Genomic DNA, 18,576 nt, shown 5'->3' with positions numbered 1-18,576 from the left:
AAGGTGTCCAACGAAGTGCGCGCGCGTACACACACGCCTCAAAAGATAAAAATCAAGTTGGGGATGATAGAAAGGAAAAGGAAGATGCAAACATTAACCTTTTCTCTCTCTCTCTCTCTCTCTCAAGGTGGAGCAGGGCAAACAGGTCGGTAGGTTGGTTTGAATTACATTAATTAATTCTAGATAGATGCAAACACACTCTCTCTCTCTCTCTCTCTCTCTCTCAAGGTGGAGCGGGACAAACCGGCCGGTAGGTTGGTTTGAATTACACTAATTAACTCTCTCTCTCTCTCTCTCTCTCTCTCTCTCAGTACACAACTTTTGTGTCAATACACAACTTGCGAAGAACAGCATCTTAAAAGATGCATTTCTTTTTATTAAGAATTTGAAATTCGCTGAGGGTGTATAGTGTAAAGTACAGAAATGTTTGCGGGGATCCAAAAGCCAGACACAATGTACAAAGATTATCTATATGATCACAGGAGTGCATGACAGTAGCTAATATCTGCCGCCAGTGATCTGGTGGACGCCATGCTCCACTTTGTTCAGGGGCCCATTGTGGTGGCCATGGTGGTGTCCGCCTGGGCCGGCGTGGCCGTGACCGCCTGGGAGAACGCCTGTGGGTTGGTGAGGATGAGGGCCTCCTGCAGCGCCCGGCATATGGTGACCGCCGCCAGGCATATGTGGCATATGTGGGCCTGCATGATGTCCACCCATACCCATACCCATACCTCCTGCAGGGGGGCCGCCCATGTGAGGACCTGCGTAGGGGCCGCCGCCGCCCATATGAGGGCCGCCTGTGCCATGATGATGGTGATGGCCGCCTGCATGATGGCCGGTGACCTTGTGCGTCAGGTGATCCACCTTCTCCTCAATCTTTCCCACCAGATGAGCCATTCTTTCAACCACTACTCAGAATCGCTCTGATCTCTCTCTCTCTCTTCCTTCCCCTGTGCGTGTGTGTGTGCGAGCGCGTAACTGGAGTTTTCGCGAGTAGCTAATGTGTCCTCCTCCGACCGTTGCTCAGACCTTCTTATATAATGCTTCCCAAACTTTGCGCCCACGTAACGCGTGTCTCCGTGTCGCTAGAATGCTGCCACGTTGCACGGTTTTGATTTTTTGAACGGTTATCACAGTCGGGCAAGTGAAAACGCTTTTTCCTGCCAGCCACCAATCACGTGTTGATCCCCGTCACATAGCTGAGCTGGCTCTCCACCTCAGTCACCAGCTTTTCCCAAAAGTGTGCCGGCTTCGCCTGCCCGTCCAAGCTCAGCCCAAGCATCAAACGTGCAATTTGATTGGACGTGCAACAACTTTTTCATTTTCTCCCACGTGCTCCAGTGCGACACCATTTCCAATAGGGTGTGCAATCCTACATGCTTTCACGAGCAGGGTAGTCATGGAGGTCCAGCTCTCAAAGGGCATGCGGCCCAGTGTGACAGGGGCCTTAGATGTGGTGCAAATTGATATAAGAAGGAGAGCCATGTGTCAATGTACATGTGGTAGTGAGTTGGTGGCTTGGTAGTGCCATATGGTTGGTTTAAATGTGGTTTTAAAAAATCTCTTTGTAGAAATCTTAGGGTCATTGAGAGGATAGACCCTATCCCTTGGCACATGCCTCGTGGCAACCGAACAATGGTTTGCAACTTACAAGCTTGGAGGTGCCAACTCACCTAAAGAGGAATCAAGATTATGGATAGGTCACCGATAATGCTTCACATTGCAATCTGTGCAAAAACGCTCATTGCCTCACCTTTTTCTCCTTTCCCCTACACGTGGGTAACACTGCCATAAAACCTGCACTTCTCACTGCTAGGCTTGCTCATGCAAATGGAAAATGAGCTCCATGGACTTTGACGTATTTCACACTCAATGGGCGTAGGGTGGAGATCGCCTCTCTTCACACCTCCATGACTTTCTTATTTTGGTATCATGCTCGCCCCAATGGCACCGAGCTCTGTTGAGATCAAGGTAATGTGTGCATGTGTGTGTGTGTGTGTGTGTGTGTGTGTGTGTGTGTGTGTGATTCTTTAGTACCCCCTATATAACATGCGTTTGTGGGGCATTAAACAAATCCCTCTTTTAACATGTCTGAATGAATAAAATGACCCCATATTTTAATGTATCTCTATTAAATTGCCTAAAATTTTTCAATTTAAAAACCCCTCCTTTTGAACTCACGCTATACATTAACATGATCACATAGTGCACCCCCCAAGAACATCGTGCTTCATGTCAGGCCAAAAGAAGTAGTTAGTGGTGCAAGCAGAGAGAGTGCTTTGAATGCCATGGTGACCCACATACTTTGGTCCATGCATTTCGTGAATAGTGAGTTCTCTAACGTGTGCAGTGATGCAAAGTTTTTTATGATAAAAGACAAAACCATTTGCAAAAGAGTAGTCACCGAAATGTAAATAAATATTGGCAACCAAATTAGACCCGACATGTGAAAAATTCATATCTATTTCATAAGCATCAATCTTAACATCAAAAGATTGATATTCAGCATCAAAAAGATGATTAAGATACACCTCTTGAATGCTATCAAAACATGTAAGAGTGAAGATTAGAGGGTTTCTCATCATCTTCTGGCCTACAACTAAGGGCTTCAACTACAACATTGGCTTTCCCAGGTTGGTACTGTATCATTGGGTGAAAGTTTTGAATGAAGATAGCCTACTTAATGTACCTATCAGAGATAGTAGATTGAGAGAGGATGTGCCTGATAGCCTGTTGTTAAGTCTTAATAAGGATTTCGAAGCCCATAAGATAATGTTTCTAATGCATGAACTACTGCGAGGAGTTCCTTAACATATACATTGTAGTTGGCTTCACTAGGTTTAAGCTTCCTACTTTCATATCCAATGGGGTGGTCATTTTGCATTAACACAGCACCTATTCCAGATCCACTAGCATCAATGATTACAACAAAGAAAAAGTTGTGTGAAATCAAGCAATTGCAAAATAGGTGCATGTCAAATGCTTTTTGCTGACTTTCACCCCAGCGAAAAGTCGTATGCTTACGTGTGAGAAGGGTGAGAGGGAGTGCAATGCGAGAGTAATTCTTTACAAATATACAATAAAATCCAGAGAGACCTAAAGGTGATCTAACTTCGTGTATGATCTTGGGGGTTGGCCAATTTTAGATGGTCTCTATCTTCTTGGGGTTTGGGCTAATACCTTAAAGAGGATGTAACCTAAATACTCCATTTCTGTCTGAAACAAATGACTCTTATCAGGGTTAGCATAGAGATCATGGTCACATAAAAGCTCAAAGATAGTATGCAAATGTTGTTCATGTTCTTTTTTTTATTTATTGAAAATCAAAATATCATCAAAAACAATAATGACAAAGTGCTTCAAAAATATTTTTTGCATCATGCAAGAGAATGTTGCTAGTGCAGTGGTGAGACCAAAAGGACGTACAACAAATTCACAGTGCCAGAACTGTGTGTGAAATGCGGTTATTAAAATAGCATTGGATGCATAAAAATTTGATGATACCCGAATTTTAGGTCTATCAGTCACAGAGAGAGAGAGAGAGAGAGAGAGAGAGAGAGAATGCTTTGTGCTTATCGTTGTGTATTCTCCATCTTTCTAGGTAAGCATGAATACATTCTGAGTGTGCCTCCTATTTTGTGTGATCAGCAGGTCTTCTTTATAGTCGCAGTACATGTTAATTTCTTTAATCATGTTAATTGTCTCATAAGCTTGAGTGGGTACTAAGCTATATTTGATTTCATTCCTTTTAGTTACAAAATGTGTACTCGTGAGTTTGCTTCTCGGGATGGTTATGTAGCAAATGAGGGTGTAAGATTTGATCTTCACACAAGTGCATGAGCTTTAGAGTATAGGAATAGGCAAAAGCCTTTGAAGATTAACGCTCGTATACCCCTTATGAAATGAGACTGCCTACCCTTTAAATCAGAGGTGCATATACCCCTTTGTATGCTAGTTATGAGGCTATTTGGCCCTTAAATCAAAGGGTTGGTGGGTGAAGTCTTTCGCATGTCTACTTTCAAGGGACACATTATCCTCGAGCTTTATTCATATGGTCACATACTATGTACACTTGTGTGGCATGTACAAAGAAGGAAAGAAGTTCCCTTTTTTATGTTAATTATGTGTCTCTCGGGGAGTGCAAGGGCATGCACGGGTTGATATTGTATTTGCGAGGACTATTCTCCTTCAGTGGGCAGGAGATGTGCCAATGTCGAAGACCTTCATATAAACTCTCTTTGGGATTCAACCCATGAAGACATCAAAACGAATTATACAGCTTATGGCCTTGTGCCTCCTGTATGAAAGGTGGCCAACCCTCATGTAAGGCCGAGAGCTACCATTTGTGGTAATCTTATCATGGATTGGTAATTCGTCTTTGACTCACACCTAGCGATCTACGAGCAAATGTACGCGATTGTCTCATTTTTTGATTGTGAACTACAACACGTGCATCTGCTCTCCATTGTGGTAAGGTGTGTAATTATCATAATTTCATACGATGCATCAACCACTATCAAGATCTCAATCTCTTTATTAACTTGTGATCAGAATGAGATCGTGCTATCTAGGGTGGATGAAAGATAAACATCGTGCACACAAATGAGTGTGTGTTGGCTAGATTATCACTCAAGCAAATTAGGTTCCAAGATATCAATTAACTTGGACTCACAAACACGATTTTGAGTATTTGCTAAGCCATCACAAGCTCATTAGAAACAAGGGAGATGTAATGCAAAATAGACTTGGTTTATTTATCATGAAATGAGTTTTAAATAGCTCTATAGCCTTGCACCAATGCATGTGGGATAATTCCACCTATTCTCTCCTTGACTCACACTCTAGTGACTCTAGGACAAAGCTCACACCTTACAATCCTCCCCTTGAGGTTTGGACTAGGAAGAGACTGAAGAAACTGACATCTCTTGTACACCCCAATCCAGGAGCCAAAAGAACATCTCCAATCGAGGAGCACAGACAACATACATCCCCAATCAAGGAGACAAACATCATAATACTCCAATCCAAGAGCCACTCTCCAATCTAGGAGCAAAAGCGACACTCTAATCCAAGAGCAAAATGCTTAAAAATGTATGCTTCTCTCTAATCCAAGAGCACCTTCGTCTTCTTCAATGCTTTGTCTTCACCTTCTTCATGGTCTTTGTCTTCTACTTTGTCTGATTCTTCTTCCTCTGGTGCTTTGTCTTCATGTTGATGGTCTTCATGATCTTTAGGTTTCATGTTTATGGGCTCCATGTATGTGCTAGAGGAAAGTGAGTGAGAGGTAGGTCTTACCATTTACATAACTACCATGATGAATGAGTGAAATGGCATTCTCACCTTATAAGAACGTTTGATTGTTCTATCAAACATTCTTCCTCTAAAATCTGTGTCATAAAATCTAATATCTAATATCTAACCAACCCAAATAATTTTCTCATCAATGGAGCATCAAACCTTAGGGTTAGCTTCATTGAAGACCTCCAATAATGTGTGTAAACGTCATTTGACCTTAGGTAAGCTAGGGTTGAGCTTGAGGCGCAGGAACCCGACCCAGCTCGAGGTGCTTGTCCTGCTTGTCATGCTTGATGACTAAGGTGCTTGATGATTGAGGTGCTTGAGGTGCTTGATGATTGAGATCATTGAGGTGCTTGACATGCTTGAGATGCTAGGGTTGCACTTGAGGTGAGAACCCAGCCCAAGTTTAAAGTGCTTAAGGGCCAAGCTTGTGGTGGGAACTGGGCCTATACATGAGAGGCTTGAGGTGTCAAAAAGTCAAATATTCAATCCCTTCAAGGAGGGGGCGATCCCTACATGAGGGGGGATGAGACAAAACACCCACACACTCACACACGGCATGCATGTTACAAACAAATCAAAAGGGACACTTGTCAAGTTCCTCCTCATGTTGCCCTCATGGTGTGCTTGAAGCCTATTGGTTGGCCACCCAAGGGGTCCAATGATAATTTAGGAAATTTAATTAATTGATTTTTCATTTATCAAGCCCTCTCTCTCAAAGGGGAAAGGGGGGCACTTGTCCCAAGGCTACCCTTGTTGCTTGTAATGCCTCCTGCTTGTGAGTGGCTAGACCTGGAGGGGTCCAATGAGCTTCAAGCATGAGCTACAAGGGGGGGTTGACCCAAGCAATCTAGGGGTCTACTTAGGGGGTATACTCACCCACACACACACTCACAAACACTCTCATTGTGTGCTATGCAAAGTGCAAGAGCTCCCTCTCCTTCTCCAAGCAAGTAGAGGTTGAGAGCCTACACCAACACTCTTGGCTATGGAGTGCAAATCCAACCAAGAGCCATGCTTCAATGCTTAAGCTTTCCATCTCCTTCTTCTTCATTACTATGCTATTATGTATGCTAGCAAGAAGAGTTATGATAAGTGAGGAACTAATTCTTTCTCCTATGAAATGTTTCTTCTTCCTCTTCCCTACCCGCATTCCGTGCTAGCTCTCTCTACCTTCGAAGGTGTTTGAGGTCTTGGGACTGAGGCTTGGGATAGTTAAAGATTTCTTCAAGTTTATGTTATGTTTGTGATGCACGAAGCTTTCCATGTTCATTGCATCACCTAGGTCACAAGGAACACAAACACTATATTGTAACAAGTCTCTCTTAATGGGAGAAATCATAATACAAATGCCTATTGGAGGGGGGATCGGCTCCACATAAATCCAGTCCTCAAGTGTTGTCATGTTCTCTAAATTCTCTCTCTTGCAAAATTATTGTTCATGCCAAGTTAACTAATTGTTATGATTATGTTGCTATCTTCAAATATGTTCACCCACTATACTCACAAAGTCATTTCTCAAAAGTACTCTCATTAATTTCCCCTACTCTCAAGTTAAATAGGCCAATCAGAGCGTTTGGTTTCTCTTTTCTTGCTTAAGAAGAGAGGTCCTTAAGTAGCCTATAAATGATTGATGTTGTTAATTATATCAAGGTAAGTGGAACTGGGATCTATTATTGATTTTGTTGAGCCCACTATGTGGGATATGGTGCACACCTCGGGAGCTTAGGACTAATAATGGAGTCTTTTTAGACTTGCCTACGGCTTTACCATTATTGAACCATAAGAAGTCCGAAAGGAGCTAGCCTCGGCAACTCTGCTATGTTAGACCTAGTCCACTAATCTCTATAATTAACCACTTCGAGCCGTGGGTGTAGATACTTAAGAGCCGATTTTCAAAGTCTAAGAGGAGTGGCAACTAAGGTTTTGAATTGCCAAAGCATACACTAAGTACATACATAAATTTTGTTAACATGGCTGATAATGATCAAGAGAGTAGAATGAACATTGATAACTTTGATTTTTCACATGAAGGTGCTAATGATGATGCTCCCATGTTTGTGAATTATCTCATCACTAGGTTGCAGCAAGCTATGGACAATCCTGCTTTGCAAGCCGAACTTACTCAACAACTTCGTGCTTATGGAATTTACCTTCCTCTCCAAGATGAGAGAGATCTTAGGAGGCCTCTTGAAGAGACCCCCAAAAGAAGACTCTCTCCCATTCAAGAGGAGGAATCCAAAGACCAAGAAAGCAATGAAATTTTAAGTTCCTCTGAAGATGTGGCTCCACGAAGACAGCGGTCTAGACGATCGCCCACTCCTCCCAAGAGGAAAATATCAACACATAGTACTTCTCCTCGTCACTCCGAAAGCGAAAAGAGGAAACAAAGGAAGAAAAGGGTTAGGAAGAGGTCACCCTCTTCTCCTTCGTCTTCATCTTCCTCGTCTTCCGACGAAAGCTATGGCTATTCTCCTAGAGAATACAAGAGGGGAGGACATCACAAATCATTTCCTGCATGGCGAAGGTCACAAAAGCTAAAGAAGTTCAAGGAGGGAGGAAAGAGTATCTCTTTTCTCACCTATGATGGCACCTTTGGTGCTAGCAACAAAGTGTTGGCCTTCATCCAACAATTTGATGTGGCCTTTGGAGACGAGGGCTTCTCAGAGTCCTCCAAGCTACGCCATGTAGCTATGCACTTCCAAAAATCAGCTCGTCAATGGTGGGCTAGCCTTCGTGGCAATAGTGAAGCCCCAAAGACATGGAAAACTCTACGAGTTTCCATCATGAAGAAATTCCTTGCAAGCGATGCAAAGGACAAAGTGCTTACCGAATGGTACAGCTTGAAGCTTCTCTCTCATGAGTCTATCCACAAGTACATAGACAAGTTTTGGGATTTACATCTCAAGGCTACCGTCTTTCAAAAGATAGACTTTGCCAAGCAAAGGCAACAATTCTGTGCGGGATTACCTGAAGAGATGGCCGAATACATCAACTCTCAACGGCCTGGTACTGTTAGCGAAGTAATCCATCACACCATGGTTGCTTCACGCATCAATTTCCATCAAGGGGCTAGACGTAATGTCAAGCCCATGGAAAACAAAGACAAAAATGATGCAAAGGGGAAAACCAATGTTCAAAATTCTTCCCAAGTCACTTCCAACAACAACAACAATCGATCCAAGGAGAAGGGAGTTTACAAAGATAAAAACAAACTCTCTCCTGAAGAGCTCGAAGCTTTTTGCAAGGACCATAAGTATTTCAAGTGTGGGGAGCAAGGACATGGCTATCGTTCTTGCCCCAAGAAGAATACTCTCAATGAGACTCCTAGGGCTTCCACCATCGAAGCTCCAGAAGAGGATGCTCATTGCAAAGGATCATCACTTTCCTATGCTTGGGGAAAGGTAAGAGAGCATGATGCCTTCATCTTGTTTGACCCTAGCTCTACTCACAACTTCATATCAATGGAGTTGGCCACCAAGTTGGGCATTCAAGCTTTTGAGATGGGAGATATGGTAATGGTTGATGCAGCTTTCAAGGGACACCAAGCCTCCGTTACTCCCTTGATTGGAAAGTTGAGGCTTCATGTCCAAAGTTATGTCGACAAAGAAGACTTCTTCATCTCTCCTCTCCAACATGAGGATGCTATCCTAGGGGCGCCATGGTTTGATCGCATGGCTGCCAACATGAAGTTCCCTGAAAGGAGAATCTACTTCACCTACAGGGCAAAGAACATGTATATAGATGCTAGTGAGCATGGTCGAACTATTCCACTTGTAAATCCTCTTGCTTTTGATAAGTCAATAAAGAGCTCAGTTTCCACGTACATGATTTTTGTCAAAGAGTCTCACCGCCTAACAAACCTCCTTATCGAGTCTCACAAGCTCAACAAGAGGATATCATGAGGCAAGTACAGAAATTGGTAGACAAAGGGATGGTGAGAGCCTAGTTCCTCTCCCTTTTGTTCTCCAGTCCTTTTAGTGCAAAAGAAAGATGGTACATACCGTATGTGTGTGGACTATCGAGCACTAAACCATATCACTATCAAAAATAGATTTCCCGTGCCTCGGATAGAAGATTTGTTTGATAAGCTACAAGGCTCTACCTACTTCAATAGGATTGACCTTAAAAGTGTCTATCATCAAATAAGGATAGTGGATGAAGATATCCTAAAGACCATGTTTTGCACAACATTTGGTCTTTATGAATATCTAGTCATGCCTTTTGGCTTGACTAATGCACCAGCTATGTTCAATCATCTGATGGAGATAATTTTTAGACCTTATCGCAAATTCACTGGAGTGTTCTTTGATGATATCATCATCTACTCCAAGTCTTTGGAGGAACATAAGCAACATCTCCAAGTGATTTTTCAAGCATTGAGGGAGAACAAGCTTTTTCTCAACCAAAAGAAAAGCGAATTCTTCCTTCAAGAGATTCAATACCTAGGTCATATTATCTCTCATGATGGTATCCGTATGGATCCATCAAAGTTAGAGGTAATACAAGCATGGCCTAACCCAAGAAATCTACATGAGCTAAGAAGCTTTATTGGTATGTGCGCATACTATAGACGCTTCATAGCAAAATTCTCTCAAGTAGCAGGATTGTAGATGGCTAAGATAGTCTCACTGGGTGGGAACCGTCTCCTATGAGACGAACAGTGGATCAGTCAGTAACTACCACGGCAGTTACCACAGTAATTCCCAAGGTATATAAATAGGACCCATTACATCATAATCAGGTTGGCATGAGTCGGGGGCATTAGTTGTGGGCATGAATCGAGTCATTTGTCGGCTGCATTCTACTTAAGCTTTTGATTCAGAATCCTTAGCCCTGAGCTGTCTTTGAGCTACATCATCCTTATCTGTAATCTCTCACCTGTAATTCTAAATACAGCAGCCCAGTGTACTTCAGTCATATTCTCTCTCTCAATCTGAATCTGAATCTAAATATCATTCTCAGCACTTCAGTCTATTTCTCATTTTAGTAGATGTATTCCAGTTCAGTTTCTATTTCCTTGTCCAATCTACTGTTTGAACTAACACATCACCAGTAGAGTTGTAAACTTCTAACACTGGAATCAGCTATCTAAAGAGATCGGCTCCAATTCCATTTTGATGATCACGGTGGCTAGAGCTGTTGCTTCTTGACTAGAAAACGCATCTCCCAGTTGGAAGTTTCTCAGCGGCAGTAATGGCACCCAAAACCAGTCGTGGTTGGAAACCATCCTACCATGTTGACCCTATTCTTGAGGAGTCAAGAAGAGACTCTGACCCCAAGCATGAGCTGGTGATTGACACTGAGGCTCAGGAGGAGCAAAGTCAGGCTGATGAGGTGCAGGACTCACAACATTCCAGTCAGTCCAGACGCAAAAGGGCAAAAAGAGAAGCACGCAAGGCTAAAAGTTCTCGGTCCAGCTAGGGGGACGAGGGCGCCAACGGCAGTAAAGGAAGTCACCATACTTCCAGTAGACAAGTCAGGGAGGACACAGAAACTGAGACAGAAGCCAATATTAATTGGGATGCAAATACAGACAATTGTAAGAAAACTCCAAAGAGGTGTCGAGACTCTAAGATGAGAAGATGAAGGACCAATGGTGATCGGCATGATTACACATCCTCATTGAAAATCTATTTTCCTATGTTCAAAGGGGGCAAGAAGGATGATCCGGATGTTCACATCCAAGCTTTTGAGCAGTATGCAGAGCTGAAAAATATTGATGAGGATGACTGAGATGAATACTTTTCGCAAACGCTGAAGGAGGCAACGAGGAAGTGGTACTACCATTACCTGGCTTGCCAGCTCAGATCCTATAATAAACTACATAAAGCCTTCAAACTGGAATATTTCAACAACAGAGGTGATGAGGATATTCTTTGTGAACTGGATAAGCAGAGGAAATTGTCAGTCCGAAGCTATGTTGAGAAAATCAAGGAGCTGACAAGGCAGCTGCAGGAACCACCATCAGAAAAGCGACTGCGAGCATGGTTCTCGAATGGCTTTCACAGCAATAAGCTTAGGGAGCAGGAGGTGCCATCACCGATGAAGAAATTCAATGATTTGGTGCAGTGAGCCCTGAAGCTGGAACAACAAGCTAAGAAGGAAAAAGGTCATAAGAAGAGGAGGTCCAGTAGTAGCAGTTCTTCTACTGATGACTCTGATTCAAGCAGAGTTTCCAGCAGTTCTCATAGTAGCTCCAATGAGAAGACCAAGGATAAGCATAAAAAGGGGTCTTGGGCTAGGAAGATTGAAGAGATGGCTCGACAAATTGCTGAGATTAGCTAGACTAGACAACCAGTGAGAAGAATGGAGAATTGGTGTTCAAAATGTAAATCTAAGAACCATGTTTCCAATGAGTGCCCACAGTGTACTTATTGTAAAGCCTATGGCCATTTATGGAATAACTGTGGCATTAGGATTCATCATTTCAAATAGGGCAAAGACTTGTCAGTGGTGGCATATACCAATGCCGAACTAGTAAGAGTGGAAACTGTCAACGCTTCTCAGGAGGAGAAACCAGGTACTAGTCCAGGGTGCGGCAGATACCAAGAGGGTACTGGCCGGGGCCAAGGGCTTGGTAATTTCCAAAGCCAAAGTCTGAATTGCTATACTTGTGGAAAGTATGAGCATTTCGCGGCTCAATGTCCAGACACACTTGGGACTGCGGCTACTGAGACGAAGGTACCAGAGCCAGTTCCAGTACGAGCAATTACACGGAGCAAAGGAGTAGTGATTGAGGAAATCCCAGAGATTCCAGAAAAACCAGTCACTACTAAAAGCAGCAAATGGGCTCAACAGAGAGAGTTATGGAAGACCAAGGGTAAAGAAAAGGTGGTTGATGAATGGCAGGAGCAAAGAGAACTAGCGGCAAAGATCACAGAGGATTTAGCCAAGAAGCTACCAGAGCAGCCAGAAAGTTCTGAAGAACGGGTCATTCAGAAGATACCAACCCAATCTACTGAGACACATCAGTCAAAGCCTAGCATACCTGAGACCATGTTGGCTCCAGTACAAGGGATGATTGAAGAGTTGGGATCTGATAGAGGAGCTGAAAGCACTACAATGAAGGAATGGCATTGTGAAGATATTACCAGTTCTTCGAGCTCCGACAACAACTCTGACCATGAGAAACGGGAAATTCATGTCAAAATCTATGATAGAATCCAGAAACTCACTGTGGAGTTGGAATACATTAGAAGAACTTTGCCTAAAGCAACGAAATTCATCAGACAATGAAGGAAGGCTGAGACGGAGGCCAGGACAGTTGACTTGACGGGCCACGACTCTCAGAGATGATGAAGTGCCGCTAATTCAGATAGATTACAAAGTTTGAAAACAATGGGAACCACTTTCGAGTGTCATTCTGGATGGAGGGGCAAGAGTAAACATCATCGGAGTACATCTTCAGCAGAGGATGGGCATCACAAACCGGAAGCCAGCACCTTTCAAAGTGCGGATGGAAAATCATCAGGTAGTGCAAGCTATTGGTATGATTGAATATATGCCAATACGAGTGGGAAAGGAGAAGTTCAAGATCAGTTTTCTAGTTCTCGATGTACAAGGAGCATATGGAATGCTACTAGGGTGCCCATGGTTGCGAACGGCACAGGCTGTTCACGACTATGCTAATCAAACTCTGACTCTACAAGCAGCCAGTGGTGGCAGAATCCAGATTCATACAAACAATACTAGAATCTAGAGAAAGGAGCTGAGACCTAAAGAAATATGATAGAAGTATAAGATCAAGAAGATTGAAAGGATGTTAGCAGCTCTAAATATTTTTCCCTTAGCAGAAATTGATCTTAATGCAGTTCTACTGAACGAGGAGCAAGCTGACAAATAGAAGAAGCAGTTCCCAGACCAATTTATTGAAATCAATTTAGGAGAACGTTCAGTTCAGTTAACTCAAAGGCCAGAAGGATCAATTGAATCCAGCACGCCAGATGAGCCAACACATTTTGTGGAGGACACGGCAAATCAGAACAGTGATTTGGAACTCAAAGGACCGTCTTGGGATTATGCCGAAGGAGACAACCAAGAGAAAAGGCGGTGGGCCTAACTGGTTACTCCCAAATGACCAAGAGATCGAGGAATGGAATCTAGGCTGTGAAGACAACCCTAGAATGATCAAGGTTAACAAACATCTCAACCCTACAATGAAGGAGAAAGCACGCAGAATGTTCCAGCATTACAAAGATGTATTTTCATGGGAACACACTGATCTGAAAGAAGTGGATCCAGAGGTCTACCAACACAGGATACCACTGAAGCCAGATGTCAGGCCAGTGAGACTGCGGCAGTACAGAATGAATCCCAATTATGCTAAGAAGGTCAAGGAAGAGATTGATAACCTTCTCAAAGCTGGGTTCATCACTGAAGTAGCTAGTAGCGATTGGTCGTTTTCTATTATGGTTGTTCCCAAGAAGAATGGGAAACTGAGAGTATGTGTAGATTATAGGAAACTCAATGCTCAAACCATCAAGGATCCATTTCCATTGCCCTTCACAGATATGTTGCTTGATGAGATTGCAGGGTATGAGATGTACAGTTTTATGGATGGATATAGTGTCTACAACCAATTACAAATTGCTCCTGAGGATCGAGGGAAGACCACTTTCATTACAGAGTGGGGAGCATTTATGTATCTGGCAATGCCAATTGGACTATGCAATGCACCAGCCACTTTTCAACGGTGTATGATGGAGATATTCAATGAATTTATTCATCGGTTCCTCGCCATATTCATGGACAATTTCACTGTATATTCAGTTGAGGAACAGCATTTACTATTCCTCGAAATGGTTTTTAAGCGTTGTCAGGAGAAGCGGATTTGTCTGAATCCATTCAAATCTATTTTCCTAGTCTGGAAAGGCCAGCTACTAGGACATGTAGTATTCCACAATGGAATAGAAATGGACAACGACAAGATCCAGTATGTTCAGCAGGCCAAGGCACCCAGGAATGCATCTGAGTTAAGTTCTTTCTTAGGATATATTAACTTTACATAAGGATTTTGCATAAATTTTCCTTCCAAGCTTTACCACTGTATGAGCTCACAAAGAAAACCAGCAAGTTCAATTGGACTGATGAGTGTGAGGAAAGTTTCTAGAACTTAAAAAGTGCCATTATCAATAAACCGGTCCTTCGACAACCAAATTGGGATGTTATCTTCCATGTACATGTGGATGTTCGGGGCTGGCGATGGGGGCGGTACTAGCCCAGCCAGATGGAAGGATTGACTATCCTGTCTACTTTGCCAGTCAAGATTCAGCCAGGCTGAACAAGGTTATACAACCACTGAACAAGAAGTTCTAGGGATGGTTTTCAGTGCTACAAAATTCAGGCATTATTTGCTAGGCAAATTGTTTCATTTCTATGTGGATCATCAGGCCTTATTATTCTTGATTAATAAAGTCATTATTCAAGGCAGGCTATACGGTGGATGATGTTCCTTATGGAATTTGAATTTCAAATTTTTCATAAACCTGGCAAGAACCACTATGGCACTCATTTCCTCTCTAGGAGTATGGAGGGCTATTCTAAATTGTCTTTAAGAGACAAACCAGTGGATGTTGAATTATTTCAGGTAGAAGCGGCACAATTAGTTGAATTATATGAAGTATATCAGTTTCTTTCTCAGGGTCATTTCCCAGATGACTGGAAGCAAAACCAGAAGAAGTCTCTTGTCATCAAAAGCTTAAAGTTTACCATCATTGGGGGCTCAATCTACAAATTAGGTGTTGATGGTATTCTTCGCCGATGTGTGCCTATGGAGGGGAGAATGCAAGTTATCTTATAGGCGCATAATGGCGAATCTGGTGGACACTTTTCTATTGATGTTACTTACAAGAAGATTCTACAGGCTAGTTTATGGTGACAAACATTGATATCTGATGCTAGAAGGTTTTGCAAAACTTGTAGCATATGCAAAAGAATGGGTAGACCCACAGCTGCAGACATGACTCCATTAACACCAGTACAACCACTGGGTGTTTTCATGAAATGGGGTTTGGATTTTATGGGACCTTTCAAGAAGGTTACTCCCAGGAAGAATAGGTATACAGTGATGGCTACCTGCTATGTAACCAAGTGGGTAGAAGCTAAGGCTCTTCCTGACAACCTAGCCAAATCCACTGCAAGATTCTATTTGAGAATATTGTATGTCGCTATGGATGTCCCGTGGAGATTGTGTTGGACCAAGGGACACACTTCATCAATGACACTATGGAGATCCTTATGGATATGCTTTCAGTCAAGCATCAAAAATCCACACCTTATTATCTTAGATGCAATGGACAGGCCGAAAGCAGTAACAAGACCATTAAGGCTATTCTCACTAAGATTGTGCAGAAAAAGCCACACCAGTGGGATTTGGAGCTTCAGACTGCTTTATGGGCATACAAGACAGGTTATGAGGTCACTACAGGATTAACACCATTCAGAATGGTATTTGGCACTAAAGTTGTTGTCCCTATGGAGTTTCTTATTCCAAGTCTAAGAATGGATGTATAATATGGGTTAAATTTTAATAACAATCTTAAGAAGCAACTAGAGGATCTTGCCTAGTTAGATGAACTAAGACAATGGGCTATGCTGGAACAGGAGATTGTTCAGCAAAGAAGGAAACACTGGCATGACCGAAGGATTAAGGTCCGGAAGTTTCAAAAAGGGGATCTGGTACTCCTATGTCAGTCCAAACTGGGGCCTAAGAAGCCAAATCTAAAGATAGCCTGGGCAGGACCATTCGAAGCCTGGACTGGGTTTTCTCCAATGGCATGGTCAAATTGAAAGACCTATCTAGGTTACTGTTTCCAGGGGTGTATAATGGAGCTAAAATCAAGCTCTACTATTCAGAAGCTAGAGAGCCTTGCCAGGAACAGGGTACTGAGGATCTGGGTGTTGAAGACCAAGAAATTCCAGAATCAGCTATCTTGGGACTTTTTCATGTGCAGCCAGTTCTAGTTCCAGACCAGTTTCAGAGTAGTACCAGCACGACCAAGCCAGGCTTATACTTACCAGAACAAAAAAAGTGGAGACAAAGTTTTTAGTTTTTAGGGGACCAACTATCAGATGGAATATCAGTAGTAATCATTTCAAAGACGTGTGAAATTCTTATCCAATGCATGTCTGCCATGTCAATTGCGGTGCACAGAAGTCTAGGAATGGTAAGTGGTGGAGCTTTTATGGCGTGAACGCGTATAACAGTAAGGTGAGTAGGCATTTTTCCTCGCAAATATCATGTACGAAGGTTACCTCCTATTGTCCACTCACCATCTCTGAGCTCTGAAGTATCTTCATTGCAGCCGCACCTCATCCTCTGAGGAGACCGTAGATTGTCGTCTAACTTTGCCAGCTACACGTGGATACGGTTTTGAAGAATCAAGTAAGTCATCTTCTTCTTCACCTGCTTCATCATCTTCATGGTGCATGGGTGGAGGAAACTGTCAAAAAAGATGCAGGACACTATCAATGAAACCCAAGCTCTTATCTCACTGCTACAAAGGCAACTCTTCCACTCATTCCGCACAACAAAATTCATCTCTATTTGTTTACTGAGCAAGCTAAGGCTCTACTCCAACTGTGGGACTTGCGTGTGGTTTTGCAAGCCACGAGGATTGAGTTTGACACAGCCATCATAAGGAAATTCCTAGATTCTTTCAATGTTGAAGATGGCAGTGCTGTGATTTATGGCCAGAAGGTGTCTGTCACACCAGAAAGCATTGCTTTTGCATTTCTTATGCCAAACGGGCCCAAGCCATATGTGGCAACTACATAGCAGATTAGTGCAGCTTTAAAGGATAATGATGTTGCTAAGCGGAAAAGGAAAGCCAGTGGGCAAGGGATTCCAGTTGCAGGACTGGAAGCTCCTGCTGCCTATCGATTTGTGGTTGAAGCCGTGAGTCTGAAGAATAACCTGACATATGTGTCAGAGAAACTTTTTGCCATGCTTTTAGCAAAAATACTGGATTCCAAAGTCTCTATCAACCTCTGCCAGATATTGTTGCACAACGTGCTTCAGCAAACTCCCAAGCTGAAATCTCAAAGTGTATTCAAGGCTTGGTATGTTTGGCAGTTTTTGTACTGGACAACTGCTCCAAACACCCATGATCAGGTGAGAATGGCTTGGAGTCAGAATCCATTTCCACTATCCAAAAATATAGACTTGTCATCGAATGAAGAAGAGCCAGAAAATCAGTCAACCCCCACTAGACTGAAAAGGAAGGCTAAACAAGATGAAGCTGGCAGTTCAAAGAAGCCAAGGATGACATTGACTTAGAGCACTGCTCTCTTGAAGCAGCTGGAAAGTCAAGTCAAAACAGTATCTACTAACAGGACTCCAGTTAGCCAGACTGAACAACATACTGACCAGACCACTGGTGGAATCAACTAGTCAGCAGGTCAGATTTCAATAACCACCAGTACTGGCCAAGATCAGTCAGAAAGGGCCAGTCATGAGCAGTCAGCAGACCAAGTCAATAAGAGCAAAGGCCCATCTTCTCCAAATCCTATTGGCCGAGTCTCTTATGGAGATGATGCAGAGTGATTTGCAGGATAAAGTTACTGAATATAATAGTGCTCTGACAAATCAAGCTATCCTTGATTACATTGAACAATAGACTGCCATTGAAGACGATGAGGATAAGGAGGAAGAAGAAGCAGAGAAGGAGGAGGATGAACCAAACAAAGGGCATAATGATGATGATGATGATGCCTCTCCTCCATCTCCACCTCCAGGACCTGGTACTAGTGGTACAGGGCCAACTCGAGAAAATCAGTCACTCACAGGCAGACCAACCAGACCAGCATGAAGGGCAGCGATCGAGCAATCAGCATCTAGGAGAGCAACAACCTAGCAACACTGGGAATCCACCAACACACCAGTCACAACATAGCAGGGATGTTAAAGGGAAAGGCAAAGCTGTGACTGAGGGACCAGCAAATGATGAGCAACATTCATTACAGCTCATCATGTTGAACAAGAGATTGAGACATCAGCAAGCTCCTATAACCACGCAGTATCTAGAGGATGATGATCTTATATCTGATTTGGATCACTTTCAGTGGTTGTATATCGGAGCCAGGGAAATGGTTGAGCATTGGAAATCAGCTACTTTCCATGATCAAGAGGCCTGCCAATTACCCGCGCATCCCAGTACAATACTGATGTTAGAAAGGGTGTCTGAATGGAATACTAATTGTTGAAGAGAGAGTAACCAATCCACATTGGCAACAGCAGTCTACTGCAGATTGTCGCTCTTGGGCCATGGAATTAGA

At 43.0% G+C, this 18,576-nt stretch overlaps 1 protein-coding gene across 1 annotated transcript; it reads right to left on the bottom strand.

Annotated features, from left to right (window-relative positions):
• Positions 1–338: 338 nt before the first annotated feature.
• On the bottom strand, positions 339–1,005 carry LOC147422014 (uncharacterized). Its single transcript, XM_086502794.1, has one exon. The coding sequence runs from the start codon at positions 895–897 to the stop codon at positions 499–501; it is 399 nt and encodes a 132-aa protein (XP_086358920.1). The 5' UTR covers positions 898–1,005; the 3' UTR covers positions 339–498.
• Between the last annotated feature and the right edge of the window lie 17,571 nt (positions 1,006–18,576).

The sequence above is a fragment of the Adiantum capillus-veneris genome, chromosome 27, assembly GCF_014529385.1.
Source record: "Adiantum capillus-veneris isolate H3 chromosome 27, ASM1452938v2, whole genome shotgun sequence".
Taxonomy (NCBI): domain Eukaryota; kingdom Viridiplantae; phylum Streptophyta; class Polypodiopsida; order Polypodiales; family Pteridaceae; genus Adiantum; species Adiantum capillus-veneris.
The sequence above is the reverse complement of the archived record's forward strand: the minus strand, read 5'-3'. Positions and strand labels throughout refer to the sequence as shown.